Raw genomic sequence first — 27,942 nt, forward strand, 5'->3', positions numbered from 1 at the left:
CACACACGAAATAATGATCATTTCATTATTAGGGCTCAAGATAATCCTTGGAGCTGTAGTTTGCTCAGGTAAGTGCATTTTCAAGCCTGGTGGGACCCCTGCTCACAAAGCAGAACCACAGCTAGTGTCCCATATCCCGGCTCTGCCCCGTGGTTGACCCTGCTGCTGAGTGGAAACAGTTTGCATAAGACTGGTCAGTTCAGATCTATAGGTCCAGGTCTCCCGGCCATGAGAAAGTGTTGTGTAACGAGCTCATGGGAGAGAATAGCAATGCAGGTGGAAAAGGAGTGCCAGTCTTTTGGAATTCTAAAGGATACTTTCTATTGGCTGGGAAGTATCTTGTTTTGTTTGTAAAGCTCTGGTCACCCTCATTTGCATCAAGTGTTTGAAGAGTATGTTCTAAATCATTTTCCTCTCTCCCCTTGCAGGAAGTGCTCACATATTAAACACACACACACACACACGCGTACACACACACACACACACACACACAAAAGAGGAAACAGTTGGATAGGAACTCAGAAATCATGTGACTGATGACTAAGTTAAATTTCTTCTACATACTGAAAGGGAAGAGTGATGATTAGTTATTGATTCTCCTTGCATTTTTAAAGTTTTGGAGAGATCGAATCATGTTCTCATTTATGCTGTTTTTCTCTCTGTTTTCTTCTGTATTTACTGAACCTGAGAAGCTACACTGGATCTGCAACTCCTCTGATTCAAGTATCTGGTACAGCTACTGTGGTAAGTACAATGGCCACAGACAGTAGTTGTAGCGTCGGCTATTTCAAGGGTGAGTTTTCACAAGAACCTTATTCTGTTGTCGCTGGGACACAGGAAATGACTGAGTGTTCCAGTTGCTGCTGGCAGCAAAAATGATGGCTGGTTCCCGCCCTGTGCGGGTTTTCTCGACCCTTCACAGACCTCACGAGTCTCTCAACTGTGCTGTACTTGACTTCCAAATGCTTCTGCTTTTCCCTGTGGTCAGTTGTCTCTACTTTGAGCTCGGTTTCAGGTTCTTCCCAGTTTCGGCAGAAATGTCTGCTTCTGAGATTTTGCCTCAGCCCCAAGACTTACTGGTTCTTCTTGAGAAGACAGAACAGTGCTAGCTGCTTCCTGGAATCGATTATTGCTCCACACTGTGGTTCTTTTTTCAGCACAGTGCCGGGCCTGTGACAGGTTCTCTGTAATTGTTTCAGGCTGTGAATTTCGAGAGCTCCTGGAATCACCTCCCTCATTAGATGTAAGCCTGGTTCTGTCAGTTACTAGCTGTGTGACCTGGAGCAAAGTACTTAGCCTCTCTGCATCCCAGCTCTTTTATCTGTAAAATGAAAGTGATTTTAGAGCCCATTTTACAAGGATTGCTGTGAGGTCAAGTTTTCTATGTGAGGAGTCACATGGAAACAATAATTTTGATTGCTTTTTTTAAATCAGCCATTCCTAATGTTATTAGCTGGTTGTATCACTGTGTTTTGTTTTTTTTCTTTCTCTACAAACGTCTGCTGGTCTGAAAGCATGGTTTCAGGGTTTGATCTCTGTTTTGGTTTGGTACTTCCCACTGCGTTGCTCACCATGGATTGGCTGCCCTTTTCTACCCACTAGCAACATCAGTACGGTTTAAAGGGGTGCTTCCCAAAATGCTAGGTCTTTGAGAGTCTCTTGGGAAAAAGCATCTATGGTCTAACCATTTGAGGAAGATTTACAAATGTATTTTGAATTTTGAAAAATTCTGCAATAAAGAAACCTATTTAATCCCTAGATTTTCAATTTTATTTTACTTTATTTTTTGAGTGTGTTGACTGTCCTGAGAAACACTCTCAGGAAAATGCTGATATAAAGTATCTTTCGGGGAATTAAAGTAATTGCAGAGTGTGAGAACAAGACTTTGGGGTGTGACCAATCTCACACTTGTGGCTTTTTTCCTATTTGTGGCTTGTGCTGACTTCCCCCTCAACTTCTCTCTGAAGTTTCTGCACCCTGCAAGATCAGTGTACCTTCCCCCCTTCCGGAAGGCTCTGCACCTGTGGCCCCTACTTCTCTCCTCTGCTTTGGCCCCTGTGTACCACATATTGATTATGCCCCCTTCTCTGTACTATGTGCCGTATGGCCTTTATTTATATAACACTTCATGTTATTACTTTGCTTTTAATCTTTTAGGAACAATAATTCGATTTGTCTTTTGATTTGATTTTTGAGAGAGGATCTTACCTGTTTCTCTCTAATGCTGAGAAATGGGGTCCTTTCCTGCCACCCCACGGATAGATGCAGGAACTGTGGGGAGGAGGCAGAATACACAGCTCCACCAAGACTCTGCTAGCCACCATCCCCACTGCCATGTCCCTCCCTTCCCCACCTTAGAGCACGCATCCTGGCTGAGCAGAAAATGCATGCTGTGTGGGAAGCACTGGTCCCTCCAAGTATATTGTGAGGATGTTGGTGACAACAACAAGCCCTGATTCAATCATTTCTGGGAGGATGATTTCCATTTGGCCATGCTACTGGGCATGTACAGTGTATCACATGGGCTGCCGTAACAAAACACCGCAGACTGGGGGGCTTAAGCAACAGAAACTTATTTCTCATAGCTCTGGAGGCTGGAAGTCCAAGATCCAGGGTCAGCAGGTTAGGTTTCCCTCTGAGGCCTCTCTCCTGGGCTTGCAGATGGCTGCTTTCTTGCTGTGTCTTCATATGGCCTTTTCTCAGTGTGTGCTCATCCCTCGGGACTCTCTGTGTGTCTAAATCTCCCCTTCTTCTAAGGACACCAATCATATTGGATCAGGGCCCACCTGACTGGCCTCTCTTTAACTTAATCTCCTCTTTAAAAGCTCTGTCTCCAAATACAATCACATTCTGAGGGACTGCGGGTTAGCACATCAACATGTAAATTTAGTGGGGATGCAATTCAGCCCATAACATACAGAAATGGCAAGAATTGGCTGTTTTATTGCCTAACTTTGGAAAAGGCGGAAAATGTGGGTGTGTGAGCTCTAGACACACACCCTCCTGTAACCTAGAGTGGTCAGATTCAGTTCTAACCTTTTTTTTTTTTTTGCTACAAATAGTCCAGAAACCCAAGGAATTAATGGATTATAATTAAACCAGGATTCACTGACCATCTGGCATGTTCCTGTTCTAGACACTGAGCGTATTATATAGCAGTGAGCAACAGAGACAAAAGTACCTGCCCTCATGGAGTTTCCATCAGTAAAATATTCAGCATGTCAGATGGTGGTAATTGGTGAGAGAGAAAAATAAAGCAGGGGAGGGGAGAGAGAGGGCAGAGATTGGGAAAGGGGTTGCATTATAAATTAGGATGACCAAGGAAGGCATCACTGAGAAGGTGACATTTAGCAAGCACCTAGAATAGTGGAGGGAGTGAGCCATGCTGATGTCTAGGGGAAGGGGTGGAGGAAAGAGCAAGTGCAAAGACCCTGGGGTGGGAACGTGTCTGGTGTGTTGGAAGGGTAGCAAGGAGGCCACTGTGGCTATGAAGGAGTAAGTGAGAGGGAAAGCAGTAGAAGATGAGGTAACAGAAGGAAATGGTGAGGAGGTGAGGGCCTTGTAGGTCAGGGGACGACTTATCTTTTACTCTTAGCAAAGCTTGGTCTGGCTCCTGTGTTGATAATAACCTGTAAGGGAACAAGGGTGGAAGCAAAGCTGTTGCAATAATCCAGGTGAGAGAGAGAATGGTGACTTGGACCAGAGTGGTAGTGAAGGAGGTGAAGAGAAGGGGGCAGATTCTGGAAGTATTCTGAAGATGAAGCCGACAGGACTTGCTGACTGATTGGATGTGTGGTCGTGGCATGATCCTTCCAGCTGGACGGATGTATCTTGGCATCTGGTGTGTCCCCTACCCCAAGCAGGCAGACCTCTTTACTGGCTGTTAGTTGTACTTCTCCTATTCTCTAACTCGAATTATTCTTGCCCATATTTCTGTTTCATGCAAACCTTTGGAGGGCCATCAAAAGTCCTACCTGCCCCACTTAGTCTAATTGAGTCAGTTGAATTTAATTCCATTTAACAAGTCTTTATTTAATAAGCATATGGTTTAGTTATTATGCTACGGAATACTGAGCATGCAAAGGTTATATAAGATATAGCCAGTATCCTCAAGAAACTTCTGGCTTTTTGTGTGGCAGAAGGGATAACTATACATATCACTAGGATTCCTTCATTTATTCTACAAACTTAACGTGGCCACTGGGAAGTTTAATAGCCATTTGCAGCTAGAACTCTTGACTTACACCTTTCCAAAACCGTTTCTTCCTAAATCTTCCCTGTCTCATCATTCACCTAATCCCTTAGCCCCAGGCTGGGGGTATCCTTAATTATCTCTTTTCTTTGTCTCCCATGTTCAATTTCTCTGTGATTCCTGTTTTTATTATATCCAGAATATAGTATAAAGCCAACTACTTCACTGTCCTCTGCTTATCACTCATGCTGCCCTCATCTCCCCTCTGGCCCTTGCAACAACCTCTTCAGTTGTCTTGTCTCCACTTCAATTCTTGCCCCCATACAATCTGTTCTCAGCACAGAGGCTGGAGAGATCTTTTAAAAATATAAATAGGTTAGATAATGTTACTCCTCCTACTTAGAAGCCTCCAGTGGCTTTTCACTACAGTTACAGTGAAATCCTGCCTTCATACCAAGGGCTCCAAGACCCCTCAAGATGGTCCCTGCCTGCTTGTCTGATCCTTATGATTCCCGTCCTCCCTCATTATTTTCCATTCACACTGGCCTTTATTATTATTGTTGTTGTTGCTTGTATTACCAACATAACAAACATAAAACTTACTCTTTTAACCATTTTTAGGTTTACAATTCAATGGCATTAGGTACATTCACAATTCTGTGCAACCATCACCACTATCCATTTCCAGAACTTTTCATCATGCCATACAGAAACTCTGTACCCGTTAAACAGTAGCTCCCCATTTCTCCCTCCTCTAAATCTCTGGTAACTTCTACTCTACTTTCTGTCTCTGTGAATTTGCCTGTTCTAGGTACCTCATATAACGGCCTGTGTGTGTGTGAGTGTGTGTTTGTTGTTGCTTGAACATATCAAAGTCATTCTCCCCTCTGAGTCTGCACTTACTAGGAATCCCTCTAATTAAGATGTTGTTTCTCCAGTGTCCACAGGGCTGGTCCCTTCTTGTCACTCACTAACTGAATAACGTAGCAGAGGTACCACCACCACCTCCTCCCCTACCCCTCCATTCCTACCACGCGCTCCCTCTTTATCCCATGACCCTGTTTGATTTTCTCACTAGAATGTACGTTTCCTAAGAGCAAGGCCTCTGACTGTCTTGTTCATTGTTGTTTCTCTGGGGTCCAGAGCAATGTTTGACACGTAGCAAGTGCCAAGCAAAAGTGAATGAACACAGATTTATTATCTACCATGTGCCCGGCACTGCACTAGTGCCAGGGACATGAAAAATGAATGAGACAGGCTTCCTCCTCAAGGCTTGTGCTATTTTTATGAAGACAGACATGTAAGGGAATAATTGTAATAAAGATTTATAAATGCCTGTGGAGGGATGATCAAGTACTATGAGGGATAGTGTCTGACTATGGGAGTAGGTGGTTTGGAGGAGTCAAGGAAGACTTAACAGAGTTGGTGATATCTGAGCACATTTTGAAAGAAGAGAAGGAGTTTCTAGACTGGTGAAGACAGGGGCAATTCTGTCAAAAGAAACTGCATATTTATGTAATGGAAATGCCATTAAAGAGGTAAAATAAAGTGTTATGATGGGGGCCAGCCCATCATATACTATATACTATAAACATCTATTCATTAAATAGGCTAAAAATATATTTTAATGACTGCATATTAATTCAATAAATAGATGTACAATATTTATTTATTCCATCACCTCTGGACATTTTTTTAAATTGGCATATAATTGACATATAACATTACATTAGTTTCAGGTCTACAACATAATGATTTAATATATGTATATATTGTAAAATGATCACAACAATAAGTCTAGTTAGCATGCATCACCACACATATTTACAATTTTTTTCCTTGTAATGAGAACTTTTAAGATCTACCCTCTTATATACCCTTTCAAATATACAATACAGTGTTATTAACTGTAGTCACCATGCTGAACATTACATCCCCAGGGCTTATTTATTTTTTGACTCGTAGTTTGTGCCTTTTGACGCCCTTGGTCCATTTCGCCCACTGCCCAACCCCTGCCTCTGGAAGCCACCAATCTGTTCTCTGTATCTATGAGCTCAGTTTTTTTTTTATTTCACATATCAGTGAGATCATACAGTATTTGTCTTTCTCTGTCTAACTTATTTCACTTAGCATAATGCCCTCAAGGTCCATCCATGTTGTTGCAAGTTGCACATTTTTTTCTTTGGTCATAAACCATGCAGGGATGAACATCTTTTGGTCAAATGTTTGTGAATATCCGTGATCAGGTGAAATGACTTAATATAGCTCATTCTATGAGAATTTTATTGCAGGTAAACACAATTCATTGAATGAGAGATGTTAACATTAATTTTAAGGGTTACGTTCAGGGGCAAATCTAAACAAATCCGGTATAGTCTCTCTCCCCTCCTCCTTAGTGTTTTTATGAGCTCTTCTTCTACACCCTTCTTGAAACTCCCTCTTTAGGAAGATTAGTTCATTAACTCATGCATTCATTTATTCACTCACTTAATATTTACTAGATCTCTAAGTACTTGATGTGTATTTTCTATTTTGAGCCAATGGAACATACAAAAAAGGAGAGGACAGTGGAGAAAAAAGGAGAAACATAGAAAAGAACAAGTTAAAAAATCCCAAAATGGAACAAGTAATTTTATGAAAATATGTGTTGGGGAATTTCCCCACCCCCAGCAGTTTAAAGTGTTTTAATACCGTCAACCTCCACCTTAACAGTGTAAGGGCATTAAAACACTAATCTGTTTACATTATGGGGAGATTTCTTTTTTGTATTTGTACAGTGTTTTTTATTTTACTGTAGTAAGAACACTTTACATGAGATTTACCCTCTTAAATTTTTAAGTGTACAATACAGTAGTGTTGACTATAGGTACAACTTTGTACAGCAGATCTCTAGAGCTTATTCATCTTGCTTGACTGAAACTTTGTGCCCATTGATTAGTAATTCCCTATTTTCCCCTCCCCCCAGCCCCTGGAAACCACCATTCCACTCTTTGATTCTATGAATTTGACTATTTCAGATACCTCATATAAGTGGAATCATGCAGTATTTGTCCTTCTTATATGACTGGCTTATTTCCCTTATCATAACGTCTTCAAGGTTCATCCATGTTTTAGTATATGACAAAATTTCCATCTTTTTGAAAGGCTGAATAGTATTCCATTGTATATCTATACCACATTTTCTTTATCAATTCCTCTGTCGATGGACATTTAGGTTGTTTCAACATCTTGGCTATTGTGAATAGTGCTGCTATGAATATGGGAGTGCTAATATCTCTTCGAGATCTTGAGTTTAATTCTCTTGGATAAATACCCAGCAGTGTGATTGCTGGATCATATGCTAGTTCTATTTTTAATTTTTTGAGGAATGTCCATTCTGTTTTCCATAGAGGCAGCACCATTTTGTATTCCCACCTACAGTGTACAAGTGTTCCAATTTCTCCATATCCTTACCAACACTTGTAGTCTTTTTTTGTTGTTGTTGATAATACCATCCTGACAGGTGTCAGGTGATATCTCAGTGTGATTTTGAGTTGCATTTCCCTTATGCTTAGTGACATTGAGCATTTTTTCATGTATCTTTTGGCCATTTGCATGTCTTCTTTGGAGAAATGTCTATTCAAATCCTTAGTCCATTTTTAAAACAGGTTACTAGTGTTTTTACAATTGAATTGTTGGAATTCTTATATATTTTGGAGATTAACCCCTTATCAGATATATGGTTTGCAAATATCATCTCCCATTCCATAGGATGCCTTTTCACTCTGTTGATTGTTTCCTTTGCTCTGCAGAAGCTGTTTAGTTTGAGGTCGTCCCACTTGTTTATTTGTGTTTTTGCTGCCTGTGCTTTTGGTGTCATATTCATGAAATCATTGTTAAGACCAATGTCATGAAGTTTTTACCCTATGTTTTCTTTAAGGATTTTTACAGTTTTAAATCTTATGTTTAAGTCTTTAATCCATTTTGAGTTGATTTTTGCGTATGGTGTAAGATAACGGTCCAGTGTCATTATTTTGCTTGTGGACCTCTAGTTTTCCCAGCACCATTCGTTGAAGAGACTATCTTTTCCCCATTGTGCATTCTTGGCTCCCTGTCAAAGATCAGTTGACGATATATGCACGGATTTATTTCTGGGCTCTCTGTTTAGTTCCATTGGTTTGTATGTCTGTCTTTATGCCAGTACCATACTGTTTTGATTACTGTAGCTTTATAATATACTTTGAAATCAGGAAGTGTGATGCCTCCAGATTTGGATCTCATGATTGGTTTGGCTATTTGTAATTCCGTATGAATTTTAGAGTTGTTTTTTCTATATCTATAAAAAATGCTATTGAGATTTTGATGGGGAATGCTTTGAATTTGTAGATTGCTTTGGCTAATGTGGACATTTTAACAATATTAAGTCTTCCAATCAGTGAACACAGAATGTCTTTCTATTTGTTTGTGTCTTGTTTAATTTCCTTCGTCAATGTTTTGTAGTTTTCAATATACAAGTCTTTCACCTCCTTAGTGAAGTTTAATCCTAGGTATTTTATTCTTTTCAGTACTATTATAAATGGGATTGTTTTCCTAATTTCCTTTTCAAATAGTTCATTGTTAATGCATAGAAATACAACTGATTTTTGTATGTTGATTTTGTATGCTGCAACTTTACCAAATTTGTTCATTAGTTCTAACAGGTTTTTTTTTGGAGTCTTTAGGATTTTCTATACATAAAATCATGTCATCTGCAAACAGGAAGAATTTTACTTCTTCCTCTTCATTTTGCTACTATGATGAAAGTGATTATCCTTGCCTTGTTCCTGATCTTAGAGGACCAACTTTCAGTTTTTTACCACTGAGTATGATGTCAGATATGGGCTGTTTATATATGGCCTTTATTGTATTGAGGCCATTTCCTCTAACCCTAGTTTGTTGAGATATTATATGAAAGGTTGTTGAATTTTGTCAAACGCTTTTTCTGCATCTATTGAGATGATCATATGATTTTTATTCTTTATTCTATTAATGTGGTATATCACATTAATTGATTTTTGTATGTTGAACCATCCTTGCATCTGAGAGATAAATCTCACTTGGTATGAACCAAGTGTGTGAACCTTTTAATGTGTTGTTGAATTCACTTTGCTAGTATTTGGTTGAGGATTTTTGCATCTATATTCATCAGGGATATTGGCCTGTAGTTTTCTTTTCTTGTGGTGTCTTTGTCTAGTTTTGGTATCAAGGTGATGTTGGCCTCTAAAAATGAGTTTGAGAGTGTTCCCTCCTCTTCAATTTTTTGGAAGAGTTTAAGAAGGATTGGTGTTGTTCCTATTTAAATGTTGGGTAGAATTCACTCGTGAAACCATCTGGTCCTGGGCTTTCCTTTGTTGGGAAATTTCTTTTTTAGAGGAAGATTGGCCCTGAGCTAACATCTGTTGCCAATCTTCCTCCTTTTTTTCGTTTTCTCCCCAAAGCTCCAGTAGATAGTTGTATGTCACAGTTGTACATCCTTCTAGTCGCTCTATGTGGGATGCTGCCTCAGCATGGCTTGATGAGTGGTGCGTATGTCTGTACCCAGCATCGGAACCAGCGAACCCCAGGCCGCTGAAGTGGAGCACATGAGCTTAACTGCTGTGCCACTGGGCCAACCCCTGTTGGGAAATTTTTGATTACTGATTCAATATCCATACTAGTTATAGGTCTATTCAGACTTTCTATTTCTTCAGTCCTCTGGGGATCCCTCTTGGAAAATTTGGGGCGCTGGATGCATGAACCAACCTCTTCCCTTCTGTGTAAAGCTGGGGGCTAGGAGATCTCTTCCTGATTATGCTGTGCCAGGGGCAGGGTCTCTGGTGAGAGGGTATCCCAAATCTCCACACCAGCTTTGGTGAGTTTGGCTTTGTATTCTCCTGGGATGCAGGAAACTTTAAATTAGCTTCTGATTTTTCACAAAGGGAGTTTGTCTGTGAATTGTTGCTGAATTGGTGTGTTTGTGGGGGGATGGAGGTGCTTGGACTTCCTACTCTGATGTCACTCCTCTGGGGAGGGAGATATTTTTAACTACCCTCAAATTTTCTCATTATGCAATTTTAATGCTAAAGGCATCTTTTTTTGTGTGTGTGTGAGGAAGATTAGCCCCGAGCTAACATCCGTTGCCAATCCTCCTCTTTTTGCTGAAGAACATTGGCCCTGGGCTAACATCCGTGCCCATCTTCCTCTACTTTATATGGGACGCCGTCGGAGCATGGCTTGACAAGCAGTGCGTCGGGTCGCGTCTGGGATCCGAACCTGTGAACCCCGGGGCCACAGAAGCAGAGCGCACAAACTTGAGCACTTTGCCACCGGTCCGGCCCCTAAAGGCATGCTTTGGGGGCTGATATACAAAATAGTCTACTTATTGGAAATGATTTGTAATAATTTATTGACATTGTCTTTATTCCATTTAGATAACACGAAGTTCCCGATTTCAATAACTCCTAACCCCTGCATAGAATTGAAGGGAACCAGTGGAAATTTGCATATTTTCTTCACTCCAAGTAAGTCCAAAGTTTTGTTTTTGTAGGTCAATTAAAAGGGCTCAAGGAATATCAATGATAAATGATTGTGTTCCACATATACATGTGTTAGTTTTCTATTGCTATGTAACAAATTACCACAATCTTGGTGGCTTAAAACAGTACACATTTATTATCTCAGAGTCTTTGTCTATCAGTAGTCTGAGTATGGTTTAGCTGTATCTGCTTCACGATCTCCCCCGAGGTTGCAATCAATCCGCTTTGATTGATTCAGCCAGGACTGGGGTCTCTTCTGAAGGCTCAGCTAGGGAAGGATTCACTTCTAAGCTCAGGTGGTAGTTGACAGTATTCAGTTCCTGTCTGGCTGTTGGCCAGCCCTCAGTTCCTTGTCATGTGAGCCTTTTCAACATGACTTCTTGCTTCATCAAAGCCAGCAAGGGGGACAGTCAGCTGACAAGGTAAAAGTTACAACCTTATGTAGCCTAATCATGGAAGCGTCACTCTACCATCTTTGCTGTATTCTATTTGTTAGAAGAAAGTCCCTAGACTAGGTCCCACTGACAGGGAGGGGATTACATAATGGCATGGGGGTGAAAATGGTAATAACTTGGGACTTCTAACAATCTAATAGGTATATCCTTTGTCAACCATTAGTATTCAGCTGATGAGCAAAGCTGGCTTTCCACTAGTCAAAGATCTATGTATGAGCAAGCCAGGAATTTTTTTCTAAAGATGACCTTTCTAGAAAAAAAATATGATGATGATGAGATAAAAGAATGCAATTATTTTTGTTTTTTTGGGGGTTGTGTTTTGTTTTTCCTCTTTATGATTTTACTTGTCAACAATTTAATAAAAACTAAATTGCATGATGGTGATAGCATTGGGCTGGATCTGAGTGTCTGTGAAAACACACAAAACTTTCATCCTCTCCTACCCTTCAGGTTTGTTGCCTGTAAGCCCTAGGATCCCAGGAAACTTCAATTCTAACCATCATCATGATCATTATTGTTTTCATCATCATCATCATCATTTACACCCTAGTTTATATTTGGAGCTTATACTTTACAAAGTGCTTTCACATAAATAAGCTTAAAGAAACATTTTCTCCCAGATTTTAGTTCTCCAGCTTATAAGAAAAAAGGTAGCTGAGAACCCAGATATAACAGACAATAAACTCATGTTTTAATTTTCCTGAATCTCATTGTTCAACCTGTATTTTGACACTTTGTTTTTGTATTCACTTATTCATTAAAAAATATTTGGTAAATGTATAGTATAATTTCAAGTATTGTGCTAGGTACTGTGAATTCATTGATAAATAAGACATTGTCTTGACCTTCAAGAATCTCCCAGTGCAATAGGAGGGACAGACATGTAGATAATATGATATGATAAGTGAAATGATAGCAGTAAGGCTTAGAGGTAGCAGAGAGGAGAGAATAGTTGACTTTGGGGGCCGGCCTGGTGGCATAGTGGTTAAGTTTGCACGCTCTGCTTCTGTGGCCTGGGGTTCGCAGGTTTGGATCCTGGGCGTGAACCTATGTACCACTTATCACGCCATGCTGTGGTAGGCGTCCCACATATAAAGTATAGGAAGACGAGCATGGACGTTAGCCCGGGCCCAATTTTCCTCAGCAAAAAGAGGAGGATTGTCAACAGATGTTAGCTCAGGGCTAATCTTTCTCACCAAAAAAAAAAAACAAAAAAAGAAAAAAATATGGTTGACCTTGTTTGCTCCACTTTCTTGGCCAAGGGTGAAAGAAATAATCTAAATTTTTGCCTGGCGGGCCGGCCCCATGGCTTAGCGGTTAAGTGCGCGCGCTCCGCTGCTGGCGGCCCGGGTTCAGATCCCGGGCGCACACTGGCGCACCGCTTCTCCGGCCATGCTGAGGCCACGTCCCACATACAGCAGCTGGAAGGATGTGCAACTGTGACATACAACTATCTACTGGGGCTTTGGGGGAAAAGTGAAAAAAAAAAAAAAATTATTAAATTTTTGCCTGGCTAAGGCTCTACAATTTCTTCCTCTTTCCTTGGTTTTTGTTTTCTGGTCTATGAGGTGTGCTTTACCGCCAGATGTTTGGCATCTGATTATTTATATAACAAATGGTCTCATTTTCAAGTGAACCCCTTGCCCTTACACACAGGGAGCAGGTGGTATCTTTCTTGGCCCAAGTAATAATAATACAATACAGTATCACTTAAGGTTCTCTGAAAAGTAGATACCAAGAAGGAATTAGACATACAAGGGATTTACTGGGGGAAATGCTTGTGAACAATAAAGGGAGGAGAAAGCCAGAGTAGGCAAGGAGAGAATTCAGATTTAGGTGCAGGTCTGATACCTTTGAAATAGGAGTGGGAAATAAGAAGGTGGTAGGATGATCATCAGACAGAATGCATCCCTGAGACACTCTCAGCTAGGTCAATGGGGGGCCTTAGAGTCACAAGTGTCCCATGGCAGAAAGGAGTGGGCTGGCTCTGTCCTTACGGTGCTCTGTCATTAAAGGAGCAGCCTGTGAGAGTTTGGACCCTGGATGGGTGCTGAGATGGGTCTAAAGGTGCAGCAGCTGGAGGCTGTCTGCCAACTTTCCTCCTCCCAGCAAGTTCTTTGGAAGGAAGGTTTGAGTAGCATACCTCTGTGGCCACCACAAATACCTTAATCATTCGCTAAATATGACATTTATATACTATTATATTAATTCAGTAACAAAAGAATTATTCAGTCATATTTTTTATAGTGCTTCTCAATTATGACCTGAGTTTCCCTAGAATATACTAGAATGTCTGTATACAGTGTGGGGTCACATTCATAGACATCAACCTTATTTTTATGGCCCTATCTCTATTTAAATTCAGTAAGAACTATAAGTACAACCTTGAATCAAAATAGATTGGGAATGGAAATTATATATTTTGAGACTTTATAGTCTTTCTAGTAAATTATTTGTATATTATTAACTGATTGACAAATAAGTAAAGCTGGACCATCAGCCTCCCTCAAAGTTATTTCTGAAAGCTCCTGGAGTTGTCTTAAGTAAGCTCAAAAACAGTCTTCTTTGGGACCGACTGGGTGGCGTAGTGGTTGAGTTTCTGCACGCTGCTTCGGGGGCCTGGGGTTTGCAAGTTTGGATCCCAGGTGCGGACCTACACACCGCTCATCAAGCCATGCTGAGGCGGTGTCCCACATACAAAACAGAAGAAGATTGGCACAGATGTTAGCTCAGGGACAATCTTCCTCACCAAAAAACAAAACAAAACAAAACTCATCACCACCAATAAAAAAAAAAGCAGTCTTCTTTGTTTCCACATGACAGCCACCAAGTTTCTTGTCTCTCATTCCAAAACCTACACTGATGTCCCCAGCCTGCTGAGCCACACAAGTGGTGATGTGCCTAACACGACCACGGTGAGGTCCAAGGACAAGAGGCTTCTCAAGATGTAGACTGTTGGGATGTCAAACCAGCATTTCTTTTCTTGGAGTGACTGAAAACTGGAATCACGCTGTGTTCCATGCAGAAATGGAAGAAGATCCCTTGTCCCGCACTGTTATTGGACACCACAGCAGTACTGCCGTGGGCCCGTGTCTCAAGGAATTCGTTGTGAAAACAGCTCTTCAACTTCTACATACATCCCTGCTTTTTGAGAGGATCAGACCCAAGTCCATGGAGTGGGCCATGGGACCACTGTTTGAAACAGACCCTATGATCTTCTTCTTCTCCACGCTTTACCCTAAAAGTAGAGAAATGGAGATAAATTAGGAAGTTTGGTGCTACTTTAGGCTCAGAGTAGTGAGGTAATTAAGACAGTGGTAATGGGGATAAAAAGGAGGCTAGTAAGATTAAGTGGGATTGGGAATTCTAAGTGCTGATTTAGTGATGAAGATGAGGAAATCAATTTTGGATCTTTTGGCTAAGGTAGTGAGCAACATTTGAGTAGAGCTATTGAATGCAGATAGGGGAAATGTGCTCAGGAGAAAAGTTGAGACTAATGATGGTGATTTGGGAATTATCACCCTATGTGGTACTTAAAGCCAGGGAGAGTGTGCAGAGTTAAAATCGAGGAGAACTGAGGCTAGAACTCTTAGAAAGAGGAGTCAATGAGCTAGACTGAGGAGAAGGAGTCAGAGAGGTTGTAGGACAACCAGAAGAGAGTGGTAGCACCAACGCCAAAGGAAGGCGAGTAGTTTTGAGGAAGGAGCTGGCAGTTCTGTGAAGCATAGCCAAGTTCCAGTTAAAGATGGAAAAATTTTCTCTTGATTGTGGCTACAATGAGTCATGGTGACCTTATTAGGAGAATATTTTCAATGAAGTGTAATAATTGTTTTCATTATAAAAAAGATTGTATATCTTTTCCAGTTGGGCCAACTAAATAACTTAGAAGAGTTGAGCAAAATGCATTATTTACTGGAATTTTCCATATTAATTGGTAATAGGCAGATCATGAGGAAATAATAAACAGCTCATACATACAATTTTTAATCAAAAGTTCAATTTTGTTCCCCAAGAAATCTTTCACCAAACCTCCAAAAAAGTAGGCATGAGTTGATTATCCTTGCTTCCTTTCCTTTCCTTTTCCTTTCTTTGGAACTTCCTAGCAGAAGTGTAAGTAGAATTGAAATTTTTATATCTTCATTTGATAGTTTTCTCAAAAAAATAGGTTCCTCTATTTTTAGACATACCACCCATAATTCTTACTGTGGAACATTCTATTTGCTTACAATCTACTAGACACCCTCTCAGAACTTCAGTTTTCTCATCTGCAAAACAAGGATCACAATACCCATGTTATAAGTAGTTGTAATGATTAAATGAAATAATGTAGAAAAAGCACATGGCATATTTTAAGTATACAATAAATGTTAATTATTATTTATAAAAGAATCTCCTATTTGAGGGGCTAATGGGATTTTTTTTCTTTTTAAGGAAGAGATATTAAAAAATTACATTTCAACCTCTATCTGTCTGTGAACTCTGTGGATCTTCCACTGCGCAAAGAGGTTGTTTGCCGAGGATCTGATGATGATTATTCTTTTTGCAGAGCTCTGAAGGGAGGTGAGCATTCAATTTATATTACTCTCAGAATAGAATATCATACTTTATGAGAATGTTATGAAAATTAAATACACTAAAATTGTAGAGTTCATTTTCTGATAATAATTCTTTATTTCCATCCAAAGTTTTTACTTTTAGCAGCTTAAACAACATTTTACCATTATGTTACTGAATTGTTATTAAGGTGACACTAATTTGAGTATGTTTAAAGGGATATTAAAATTTTTACCTTGTTCAGTTTAATATTGTACACTTATGCTCAGTTAGGGATCTCTTTTTCTAAACATTACCTTTATTATTTTTCATAGAAACTCACTGGATTTTTCTATGCAGCTACATTCATTTCTTCAATGCCTTCCCTCCCTTTTTTCCACCCTAGAATTATTCACAGAATCAGAAAATTTTAGATTTATGACCTTAAGTGTCACTTATTGCATACCCATGAATTTTTCCCTAATAATTTTTAAACTAGTATTTTAAATAGTTTAAAAGATTATAAATATCATAGTCACATTACTCCAAATTGGAAAGTATAAACTGTAATAAAGTCACAGAATCATATTTCTAAAAACATTTTGGAGTATTTCCTTCCCATTTTTAAATCTATACATATTGTTTATGTAGTTTTAAGTATACTATACAATTATTTTCTTTTTAAAAATTAATTAATTTAATTCTTGACTAGATATTCCGTGAGATTCAAAAATCAGAGTATAAACATTACACAGTGAAACATCTCCCTTAGGGAGTGTGCCCTGGTTCACTTAGCTGTTCTCCTATTGGACATTTAGTTTACTTCTGATATTTTTACTATTATAAATAATATTATAATGAATATATTTCTGTATATAATTTTTCTCATATTTTAGATTTTAATATTCCTGTGTTTGGAAGAAGGAGTTACAGATAACGCTCAGAGAGATTTCTGAGCTTAAACGGTTTGAATATATTTGTTATTTTGTTTACATAAGTGTTACTGGATACATACCCAGGTTCTTTACCCACCACACAAGAGGGGCCAAATAAAACTAGAATACCAGGCTTATGGCAAGGAAAGAGTTTTTATTTCGAGTGACGTCAGCCGGGAGACGAGAGCTCTCAAATTTGTCCCGTCTCTCTGAAAGATGGGAGGCAAGGGGTTTTAAAGGTTGTGAGGGAGAGCATGTGCTGGGGTTTTAGAGTAGGGAGGGGGAGCACGTGGATGTGCTGGCTGGCACCTTCCCACCAGCCTGCATTTGGCCTTGAAGACTGAATTTCTTTCCCTTGACTGTCTGGAATTTTCTGGGAAAGTTTTCATCTTCAGCCTGCGTTTGGCCTTGTGAGGCTGAATCTTGATGTCTGGACCTTGACTTCCTGGGAAGGCAGCTCACTCATATACTAGGGAGGGACAGAAAGACCTGGTTAGTTTTATTTATTTATTTATTTTTTTGTGAGGAAGATCAGCCCTGAGCTAACATCCATGCTAATCCTCCTCTTTTTGCCGAGGAAGACTGGCTGTGAGCTAACATCTATTGCCAATCCTCCTCCTTTTTTCTCCCCCAAAGCCCCAGTAGATAGTTGTATGTCATAGTTGACCATCCTTCTAGTTGCTGTATGTGGGACGAGGCCTCAGCATGGCCGGAGAAGCGGTGCGTCGGTGCGCACCCGGGATCCGAACCCAGGCCGCCAGTATCGGAGCGCAAGCACCCAACCGCTAAGCCACGGGGCCCCCGGGCCCCCCCCCACCTGGTTAGTTTTAAACAACAGTTGATTATGCTGAATACGCACAGCTGCAGTTAGCAAAGCTTATCTCAAAGTTTTTGCTAACTTCTAGCCCAGGGAAGATTTTTTAACCCCTTTGTGCTTGGTTTCATAAGGCCAAATTGCTTTTCTAAAGGATCGTACCAGTTTATACATTGTACCACCAGCAATACGTAGGTATAGTAGTTTAATCTCTGTCTTGTTAACATTGAGCATTATCATTTTAAAAAAAAGTTTAAAAAACAAACTTTATTAGGTAAAAACTTATATCTAATTGTTTTGTTAACTTTTTTTATTACTATTGCAGTTGAATGTTTTCCCATATAATTATTTACCATTAACCTGTGCCCTCTCTTGTTTAAAAAAAGATTTAGAGTAGTTTACATACACACATTAAATTTAGCAACATAGCATAAATTAGATATAGATGGGATAAGAAATGGAAAATAAGTGTAGAGAATTAATGGAATGAGAGTAATATAAAAATTCTTAACAGAAAAGCTTATACTCGCTTTGACAGCTACCTCAATTTGATTATACATTTTCTAGCAGTCATTCAGAAAGTAGTTTCTAAGTAAATCAGTGTGTTTGCTATGCAAATGAAGCTTCCAGATGGGTCTCCCAGCCAACCGCCTCTCCACATCATTAACTTATCTGCCACCCTCAAGCCACATACAGATCCTGGAGCTAGCATTGCTTATGAGTCTGAGCTCAGAGTTGCAAAGAGTCTGTGTCCCAGATTTTCCACCTACTAGCAACCTAACCTTGGGTGTGTTCTTTAACCTCTATCAGCCTCAGTTTCCTCATCTGTAACATGGGGACAGTAAAACCTATTTTACATGGTTTTAAGGATTAAATTAGAGAATCTGTGTAAAAAAGCTTAGTACAGTGCTCAGAGTAAGAATGTAAGATTACGGCTACTGAATAATAAATATGCATGTGGGTAATAGGAATCCTTTTGTTCTTGCTTCTACAGTCCTGTCCTTTCTATGAGTGAGGAAACCAATGCCTGCAGTGGTCGGTCACGTGCCCTTGCTCATTTGGAGAGCTAGTCATGGAGCAGCCTCCTGACTCCTAAGGCCGGCTCTTCCTCTGTACCACGCTTTCTCTTTAAAAAAAAATCCTCTTGGCAGATTACTGTTGCTAAAAACAACTGTTTTACAATTATTTCACATAATCTCTCTGGGATTATTTTGACACTTTATCTGAATTTTCGAAGTTTCCCTTTCTTGAGATTTAAGATGTGTCAGACTCAACCCAGCCTGCCTGCTTCTTCCCTCCCTCCTTTCCTTCTACAAACATCTGTTGAGCCTAATTTGAGCAAGTTATGATTTAGACTCTGGTGATCCAAAGTTGAATGATAGGTTCTCCCTCCCCAGAAAGTCGCTCTGTTCTGGAAAAGACAGTCATGGGAACAAAAATGACAAAAAAATGTTGTAAACCTAATAGAATTATATGCTCTTAGATTTAACTGTATAGTTATCCATTGTTTACTGTGACAGCAGAACTCAGGTAAGGCTTCAGAGAGTGTTTTATTCGAGTCTTGAATCTGAAAACATCAGAGCGAAGAGGAAGGACGTTTCCTGGAGGGGAGACAGCATATGCAAACACACTAAGCCATGAAAGAATATGGTTTATTCGGAGAGTAGTTTTTTTGTAGCAGGAGCAGAATGTGTTTGTGGGGAATTGCTGGAGATGAGCCTGGAAACGGGGACATGAGCGAGCACCTAAGTTGTGCGCGAAATACTGGTCTGCATCCTCTCCTCAGTGGGAGGGATGACCCACTGAGATTTCCGTTTTTGCGGGTAACTAGTGTCCATGTGGAAGGAGGCGGGAATTGGCTGAGGCAGGAAAGTTGGGCAGAAGGACAAGCATCTGGGAGGTTGTGTGAGAGACCGTGAGGGCTGAGCGAAGATGGTGGCCCTGGCAGTAGAGGGGAGGGGAAAGAGAGCCTATTGGGAGACAGAACCGGCTGGACATGCTGACTGATTTGATGTGGCAGGCGAAGATGAGGTAAAATCAAGAACCACGCAGGGCCCGTGGCTGGATGAATGGAAGTGCCATTATCTGAAATGATGTACGCAAAAGAAGGGGCAGGTTTTTGAAGAGAAAGATAACAGTTCTGCTTTGGGCGTGTTGAGCTCAAGGTAATTTTGGAATGTTCAAATAAACATGGCCATCTGGCAGCTGAGTATATGGGCCCAGAGCTCAGGGCATTATGATTTAAGAAGCATTGACGCTACCAAGAGACCCTTGAAAATTTGGGAATCAAATTAGCAAGTACCATACATATCTATTTTTAAAATAACTTTCCTTTTTGTATTTGTTACAAAAGTCATGTCTTTTTAGGATTTGATATTTAGAAAATATGGCAAGCAAAAATAAAATAAAAATTACCCGTAATGTTACCACTTCTTACACACACACAGACACAGACACACACACACAATCTTTGTTTCTTTCAAAAATATATTTATGAATAAATAAATGAATATTTCAAAGGCATCTTACACTTAATAAGTCCGTTATCCCTGTTTCCAGAATTTTGCTAGGGTTGCTGTAATGAAGTACCACAAACTGAGTGGCTTAGAACAATAGAAATTTATTGTCTAACAGTTCTGGAAGCTAGAAGTCCAAGATGAAGGTGTTGGCAGGGCTGTGCTCCCCTTGAAGGCACTAGGGAAGGATCTGTTCCAGTTCTCTCTCGTAGCTTCTGGTGGCTCCAGGCGATTCTTGCCTGTAAATGGCCATTTTCTTTCTGTGTCCCTTTACAGTCTTCCCTCTATGCACGTCTGCTTCTGCATCCAAATTTCCCTTCTTTTATAAGGACACAATCATATTGGATTAGAGCCCACCTCAATGACCTTGTCTTGACAATCTGCAAAGGCCCTGGTTCCTAATAAGGCCGCACTCATAGGCACCGGGGGTTAGGACTTCAACATCGTTTTGGGGGACACAGTTCAACCCATAACACCATCCAAGGCTTGGGTCCTGCATCCTGCATAGTTGCCAGGAGAACTGGACTGGACCACAAGTGAGCTGCATGCATACCTTTTGGGAAGAGTGGAGGAGGGCCTAAGTGAGAGTTCTGTCTTTCTTTTCTCTGTCCCTGCCTTGGATCTCTCTTGGCTTCTCCAGTGTGGACAGAGGCTTCAGGATAGCTTCCCATGAGAATAGAATGGGAGATAGGACCAAAATATGAGCTTTCCAAGAGAGATAAAACAATTAAAAAGAGGGCTACCCTACAGAAGAGGTTAGGGATTCTTCTTCCCACCTGACCTGGTAAGCATTTGGGCGGTCTCCCCAAGTAGAAAGCTAGGAGTTACTCTTGATTTCTTTCTTTCTTTCTTTTTTTTTTTTCTGTGAGGAAGATCAGCCCTGAGCTAACATCCATGCTAATCCTCCTCTTTTTGCTGAGGAAGACTGGCTCTGAGCTAACATCTATTGCCAATCCTCCTCCTTTTTTTCCCCAAAGCCCCAGTAGATAGTTGTATGTTATAGTTGCACATCCTTCTAGTTGCTGTATGTGGGACGCGGCCGCAGCATGGCCGGAGAAGTGGTGCGTCGGTGCGCGCCCGGGATCCGAACCCGGGCCGCCAGTAGCGGAGCGCGCACACTTAACCGCTAAGCCATGGGGCCTGCCCTTGATTTCTTTCTGAAATCCTCAAGTCCCACCCATCCTGCCTCCCTCCCTTCTACAAATTGACAGGGTTGTCTTCACAATCAGGGCCCTGTACTCGGATTCACATTTGGAGTTTAATATTCTGTGATCATAGTCTTAAGATTCTTAATAATTTTGTCTTTGAATATGTGTTTATTTTATTGAGGTTATATTGGCTTATAACATTGTGTAAATTTCAGGTGTACATTATTATAAATATTTTCTGTATAGACTGCATTGTGTTGACCACCAATAATCTGTTTTTTATCTGTCACCATACATATGTGCCCTTTTTTTTTGTGAGGAAGATCAGCCCTGAGCTAACATCTGCCAATCCTCCTCTTTTTTCGCTGAGGAAGACTGGCCCTGGGCTAACATCCATGCCCATCTTCCTCCACTTTATATGGGACGCTGCCACAGCATGGCCTGACAAGCGGTGCGTCAGTGCACGCCCAGGGTTCCGAATCGGTGAACTCCAGGCCGCCGCAGTGGACTGCCCACACTTAACCACTGCGCCACCAGGCCAGCCCTCGCTTTACCCTTTTTGCCCTTCCCCGACTCCCTTCCCCTCTGATAACCACTAATCTGTTCCCTTTATCTATGTGTTTATCTTCCAAGTATGACTGACATCATATGGCATTTGTCTTTCTCTGTCTGACTTATTTCGCTTAGCATAATACCTTCAAGGTCCATCCATGTTGTTGCAAATGGAACAATTTTGTCTTTCTTGTCCTGTTAATTATAGCTATTCTGATGGGCGTAAGGTGATATCTCATTGTAGTTTTGATTTGCATTTCCCTAATAATTAGTGATGTTGAATATCTTTTCACGTGCCTGTTGACCATCTGTATACCTTCTTTGGAAAAATATCTGTTCACATCCTCTGCCCATTTTTTGATCAGATTGTTCATTTTTTGTTGTTGAGTTGTATGAGCTCTTTATATATTTTGGAAATTAACCCCTTGTCAGATATATGATTTGCAAATATCTTCTCCCAGTTGGTGGGTTGTCTTTTGATTTTGTTGATGGTTTCCTTTGCCGTGTAGAAGCATTTTAGTCTGATGTAGTCCTATTTGTTTATTTTTTCTTTTGTTTCCCCTGCCTGAGTAGACATGGTATTCGAAAAGATACTGCTAAGGCTGGTGTCAAAGAATGTACTGCCTATATTTTCTTCCAATAGTTTTATGGTTTCAGATCTTACATTTAATTCTTTAAGTCATTTTGAGTTAATTTTTGTGTATGGTGTAAGATAATGGTCTACTTTCATTTTTTTGTACATGGCTGTCCAGTTTTCCCAGCACCATTTATTGAAGAGACTTTCCTTTCTCCATTGTACGTTCTTGGCTCCTTTGTCAAAGATTAGGTGTCCCTAGATTATTACTGGGCTCTCAATTCTGTCCCATTGATCTATGTGTCTGTTTTTCTGCCACTACCATGCTGTTTTGATTACTATAGCTTTGTAGTATATTTTGAATTCAGGGGCTGTGATACCTCCAACTTTGTTCTTTTTTCTTAGTGTTGCTTTGGCTATTCAGGGTCTTTTGTTGTTCCATATAAACTTACATGAATATGTGTTTTTAAGTGAAGTCTAATGGGACAGTGGGGCATATACTCACCTCCCCTGGACATGTTCTTCGCTTCCCACTGCTCACTCCCCTGCTGGCACCCTGGGCCCTGCCTGGCATCCCCCTCCCCAGTCCCATCCAGTGACACCTGCCACCCTCTGCCCCTGGTGGGAGCCTAGATACAGGGATTGTAAGGGTCAGGCACACATGCCCTGCAGTGTCTCACTTAGGGTATGGCAGCGACACCCCACCTGGGCTGGCAGCACCACGGCACTGTTCAGTGGGCAACCAGGTGGAGGTGAGATTGCCCCCTGCCAACAGGTAGCTCGTGGAGATATTGCATGGAGGGTGCAAAGCCCTTGAGGGTCACTCATGGGACAGCAGGCCTGCCGGGAGAAAAGATGCCTGATTTGACTTCCCCACCTTCCTCTGGGGCATGAAGCATCTGACAGCATGTGGGAGGGGGCCTCTGTCAGGCCCAAGCTTTACGCAGGTGTCCGAGTCATGCAGAAGCCCTGGGAGCCTTCTACACTCACCGTGCGCCCTGTGCCAAGAGAACATTCCCTCAGGTTCCATGTCCTGGAACTTGATGTTCCATGCCTGGGGGGACCTTCTCTTCCTTCTTCCAGACTTCCTGAGTCTGGCTTGAGGCACCATCTGGGGATGAGCCATGAAATACAAATTGTGTAATTTCAGTGATTCTGCCTTAGAGCTAAATGCTCTATTTGTGTTTAAAACTGGCATTGTTCAATATAAAGATGAATGGTAAAATCCATGCTAATACATTTGAAATTTTGTTTTATTTTGAATGATATTAAATAGCAAATAAAAAGTATCATGGCAAGTCCAGAAAGAGAGAGACTGTGGAAGAAAAGGGAAAAGCTTTAATATTTTAGTACCTTTAATGGGATGTCTCCCCTGATTTTTGAATAAGGGGCCCCATTTTCATTTTGCATTGAGCCTTGTAAATTATGTAGCTGGTCCTGGAGCCCGGTCTGCAGGGACCAGGTACTAACAGCGGGAAATTCAGAAGTGACCAAAGCAAAGCCCCTGCTCTCATGGAGCTTATAGATGAGTAGAGGAAACAAGATGACAACTAAGTCGTGAAATAAGATAGAGAGAAAAATGAAATAAGATTCAGTTTATGATAAGTGCTCTCAAGGAAAGCAGCAGGTTAGAGAGACAGACCGTAATTGGAGGGGGCTCCTGAGATGGCGGTATGGGGAGGCAAATACCTCCTCTTCTCTTCACCACCATCACGGCCTCCTGGCCTCAAACTGGGCTCCCTGACTCTTAGTGCCCCCTTAAATCCATCACTACATGGTCACGTGACTCATCTCTCTAAACAAAGTCTCAGTATTTCACGTGCACTGTATGTTTTTCCGTGCCCTCTGTCCTCTTGACTGTGGACCCTGAGCGCATTCACGCTGACGTCTTCAGACTCGCTTCTTGGCATTGCTGCTTCTCCTTAGCTCAGTAACGCTGAGCGTCTTGCAGGCGTGTGCGTAAGTCATATTGATTTTCACCTCCCTGCCTTTGCTGCTCTTCTTCCCGAACCTGAATGCCCTCCCTTTCCCTTCTTGCCATCCTTTATGACAATTCAGCTGTCACTTTCTCCTCCTTTCTGGATTCCCTTCCCTTGGCATCTTGTGAATAACAATAATAATATCGATGATAATATTAATAACAGTATCATTATTATTCACAAGATGCCACGGGAAGGGGGTCTAGAAAGAAGGAATAACATTTAATGTTATAATAAATGACATTTTAGCGTTAATAACAATTCCAGGCCTTGTTCTGAGCACTTAACGTGTATTAACTCACATAGCCCTCATAATAATCCTGGGAGGTAAGTGTTATTATCCATTGCCATTTTATTGAGGCACAGACAAGTTAAGTGACTTGCCCAAGGTCACACACCAAGTAAGTAGAGGAGATGGGATTCAAATCTAAGCATTTCTGGCCCCAGAGCCATCACTCTTACCAAAAATGCTATACTGCCTTTATCCTTACTGCGCCTTTTCATTGTGTATTGTGTTTGGAATGGTTTCTCCGCATGTCTATATCCCTGATAGACTAATACTTTGAGGAAAGCGACAGTGTTGTACTAACTTTTGTCTCCCTAGTCCCTGGTACCTACTAGGCTTTCAATAAATGTTTGTTGAACTATTAAATTTGAATTGAATTGGCCTTGAATGAAAGATCATAAGATCATGAAGACATGATCACTTTACCAAGATCGAGAACCGACATCTCACTGTATTAACACCCCTAATAAGGATACACCCAGAAACAAATAAATACTTTTTTGAGAATAGATGTATTCACGCAGACATAATCTATTCATTTGCGATTAAGGATTGTCTTTAGCCAGTTTTGAGAACAATAACCATTATAGTTTTGCATTTGACTATTTATATTACTTAGAAAAAGATTTTTGGTCACTATTGCTTTTGTTAGAGATTCAAAACATTTACATCTTTCTACCCTTACCCTATAAGTTCACTCCTTTGTTGTTTCTGAGTAGGTCAGTGGAGCACAGTTTTTCTTGCCCTTCTGACTCGGTGTCTACAGCTTCTGTAGGGCCAGGCCCATGGCTGTGCGTTTCAACAGTGACTGAATAATTGGCCTTCTCAGTGGTGGGATTGGAAGGAGCTTTGGTACCCTGGCTGCATTATTTCGATCACCCATCACTAGACTAAGCTTCCACCTTTAGGAAGATTCTTCTTTATTATACCCTGCTAAAGGAGCAGCAATATTAAATATGCACATATGTAACTTGGGATGAAGCATATTAGCACTAGCTTGTTCATCATTCATTCATTACTGAGGCCAGTGAGCCTTAAACGTTTGCGTCTCCTGAGGGATGACATACAGGCTGGTACTGAGAGAGCGTGGGGTGGCAGAGGAAGCCACGGGAGAACCATAGCCAGGGTTGGAGATTCATTATTTCTCTACATTTTGCTTGGGACTGCTTCTGCTAGTAGGAAAAGTATAAAAAGTACACTCTATACTACAAAAAAAAAATCACCTAATGATGACCAATAACTTTTGTCTTTTATTTTCAGAGACTGTGAATACAACAGTACCATTCTCCTTCAGGGGAATACGATTTCCTAAGGTATTGTTCAAGAGTCGTTTTGTACTTCCTTAACCTTTTGCAGTAACAGATGTGTTAAGAATTTGAAACAAACAATGTACAACTTCTAAGAAAAGTGATTCAAGGTTAAGATATTCAAGATTTGGGGCCAGCCCTGTGGCATAGTGGTTAAGTGCACGCGCCCTGCTACTGGCGGCCCGGGTTCAGATCCCTGGCGCGCACCAAGGCACCGCTTGTCAGACCATGCTGTGGCCGTGTCCCACATAAAGTGGAGGAAGATGGGCATGGATGTTAGCTCAGGGCCAGTCTTCCTCAGCAAAAAGAGGAAGATTGGCATGGATGTTACTCAGGGCTGATCTTCCTCACGAAAAAAAAAAATATTCAAGATTATTTTTTCACTTTTATTTGGTTTTGGGCATCTTGCTATTTCTTCTTTCTGTAGAATATAGAAATATGGAAAAGTTACACACAAGAAAGTTCTTTTTTTACTTCCTTTTTTTTCCTCTAACAGACATGGCCAAAAGTAATGCAAATGCTCATTATTAGTTTGTTGAATGATCTTTGGGTGATAGCACTGTATGGCCACTGTGTATAACTCAAGAACTGCCTCCATGAATAATAATGATGTAAATTTTGGAGATTTGCCTTAGATACCTAGCAATGAAATTGTGCACATTTCACTTTTGGTGACTATTTTAAAATAAACTTTAACAATGCATATTCTTTGCCTATTTTGTTACAAATGATATCTAATGCTTGAAAATCTCATAGGCTAGTTTCAAAAAATTGTTAAAAAAATCCTCTCATAATTGGGAAATAAATGGGTTTTATGCTCGCTGAATTCAAAGGCATACAAAGTTTCATCTCATTAGAAAACTGAGAAAATGATAACCAATTCAATTTAAATGGCTTCCTCCTAGAAAGAGAAAATTTATGTAAAAGTCTTACAAAAGAAAGCATCTAACATTTTATATTGCTTGTGTTTCTTATTCCTCATTTTAGGGACTATACAGATGTGTTGCAGAAGCCATCGTTGGGAATGCTGAAGAAATGCTCTTTTGTTTGAATTTTACCCTCTTACACCACCCTCACTTGAGTTAGAATAAATTGAGTATTTTTTTTTCAAAGATTTTATTCTCCACTTAAAATCTTTTTTGCACAGTGTATTATTTTGCTAGGGCTTCCATAACAAATACCACAGACTTGGTGGCCTAAACAACCGAAATTTGTTCTCTCACAGTTCTGGAGGCTAGAAGTCTGAGATCAAACGTTGGCAGATTTGGTTCCTTCTGAGGCCTCTCTCTGGCTTGGAGATCGCCTTCCTCTCCATGTGTCTTCACATGCTTTTCCCTCTGTGTGTGTGTCCTAATCTCTTCTTATAAGGACACCAGTCATATTGGTTTAGGGCTCACCCTAATGACCTCATTTTACCTTGATCACCTCTTTAAAGACCCTATCTCCAAATCCAGTCACAGTCTGAGAGGGGGGTTAGGGCTTCAGCATATGAATTTTGGGGGACACAATTCAGCCCGTAACAGACAGGTAATGCAATCTTTTGAATGGGTCGACTTGCTCCATTCCCTGCCTCTGTTCTGGGGCAAGTTACCAGCATTGCTCCCCTGGACCACTGTGCTGCCTCCTGGCTGATCTTCCTCTGCACCTGGTCAGGGTCCTCAGGTAAAGCTTGTTCTCCACCAAGGCCGTTTCAATAATCCTTTCAAGTTACAGGTCCAGTCACGTCGCCACAATGCAAATGGAACAAAACGAAACAAAAACAAACAAGGCCCTTCCTGTGGCCTCTGATTCCTTTTGGGATAAAGTTGGAATCTTTTGGAGGGCCTGCCAGGCCCTGCCCATCCTGTCCCTCTCCAGCCCCTTCTCCGGCGCTACCCTCCTCTTGCTCTCTTGTTCCAGAACGTGCCATACTTCCTCCCACTCCATGACCTTCGCCTACACAGGTCTCTCTGTCTCAACTCCACTCCTCCCCTCTACCCTCCCCTCACCCCTTCACCTCTGTAATGGGTTGGATCTTTCTTGGTTTAGCTGCTACTTTCTCAGGGAATTATGAGCAGGTAGCATGGAAAGCACGTCTTACACTTTTGATACTGGGCAGAGGCAGTTTTGAGTAAAATT

At 40.9% G+C, this 27,942-nt stretch overlaps 1 protein-coding gene across 1 annotated transcript; it reads left to right on the forward strand.

The window, feature by feature from the left end:
* The first annotated feature begins 519 nt into the window (after positions 1 to 519).
* LY96 (lymphocyte antigen 96) lies at positions 520 to 26,945 on the forward strand. The gene is made up of 5 exons (XM_058528899.1): positions 520 to 744; positions 10,621 to 10,710; positions 15,612 to 15,740; positions 25,778 to 25,830; positions 26,812 to 26,945. The coding sequence occupies exons 1-5, from the start codon at positions 633 to 635 to the stop codon at positions 26,908 to 26,910; spliced, it is 483 nt and encodes a 160-aa protein (XP_058384882.1). The 5' UTR covers positions 520 to 632; the 3' UTR covers positions 26,911 to 26,945.
* The last annotated feature ends 997 nt before the right edge of the window (positions 26,946 to 27,942 follow it).

Source organism: Diceros bicornis, chromosome 33 (assembly GCF_020826845.1).
Source record: "Diceros bicornis minor isolate mBicDic1 chromosome 33, mDicBic1.mat.cur, whole genome shotgun sequence".
NCBI lineage: Eukaryota > Metazoa > Chordata > Mammalia > Perissodactyla > Rhinocerotidae > Diceros > Diceros bicornis.